Source organism: Penaeus monodon, chromosome 28, assembly GCF_015228065.2.
Source record: "Penaeus monodon isolate SGIC_2016 chromosome 28, NSTDA_Pmon_1, whole genome shotgun sequence".
NCBI classification, from domain to species: domain Eukaryota; kingdom Metazoa; phylum Arthropoda; class Malacostraca; order Decapoda; family Penaeidae; genus Penaeus; species Penaeus monodon.
The window spans coordinates 25,859,510-25,860,425 of NC_051413.1; the positions used below are offsets into that span (position 1 = coordinate 25,859,510).

The 916-nt window shown below is 37.4% G+C and overlaps 1 protein-coding gene across 1 annotated transcript in view; it reads left to right on the forward strand.

The window, feature by feature from the left end:
• Window positions 1-916, forward strand: part of LOC119591435 (protein Peter pan-like) — an 8,643-nt gene that overhangs the window by 3,247 nt on the left and 4,480 nt on the right. The window contains exon 5 of the mRNA XM_037940176.1: window positions 320-504. Within this exon, the coding sequence (XP_037796104.1) occupies window positions 320-504 (185 nt within the window). The remainder of the gene's footprint in view (window positions 1-319; window positions 505-916) is intronic.

Consider the following 916-nt stretch of genomic DNA (forward strand, 5'->3'; position numbering starts at 1 on the left):
ACCAGCATTACTCGTAAAGAACAGACAGAGTTGGAGCTCTTGAGTTGTGCTTGTTCTCTGATGAATCAAGAAAACATGGAAAAGGAATCATTGTGACATGCTTGGCAAGTCCTAGCCCACTGAGAACAGTTTTCTCTCTTAGTTGGACTGGTAGGACCTGTGAGAATCAGGAAAAGGGTGTGTTATTTCAAGCCAGAGTAAATTATATGAGAAAGAACTACTGAGAGAAATATGTGGTTGCACCTTTTCACTGTGTTCACTAACTTCTACTTCCTGATACAACAGTAGGATACAGTCTCTTTTCTTTTTCATATTTCAGGCCAAAACTGATGCAATTCGACGCTGCTGCCTCATCCACTATGACGCAGAGACAGAACTCTTTGAATTCCGACACTATGCCATTCGCGTTGTTCCCCTGGGATTGTCGAAAGCCGTCAAAAAACTTTCCAAAGGGAAAGTGCCCAACCTAAGCAAGTTCTCAGACATGTCGGAGTTCATGACAAAGTATGTTTTTGCAAGAAATTTGATTTTTTATATTGTATGAAGTAGATATTCCATGCCTGATAAAACTGTATTGTGTGAGGTTGCCAAGAATTCCTACAGTTGTGCAGCAGCTGACTGTCAGCACATAATTCTATTAGAGGACTCAATCACCAAGTGGCCATTGTCAAAATTGACACAAGAATCTGATTTAGATTCATTCAGAAATTCATTACAAAGACAGTAACTGTAAAAAACAGGGAAATGGAGCATTTCTGGAATTAGTCTTCTGAACTATAGACCTGCAAAGTCAGAGTGTCTGTTGTGTAGAATATGATACAATTCTCAGAGATATTGTTAAAAAATATAATCTTATTTGTAGAAGAATATAATTCAAAATTATGTATTTTCAAAGAAACGTTATTGAAAATTCCTT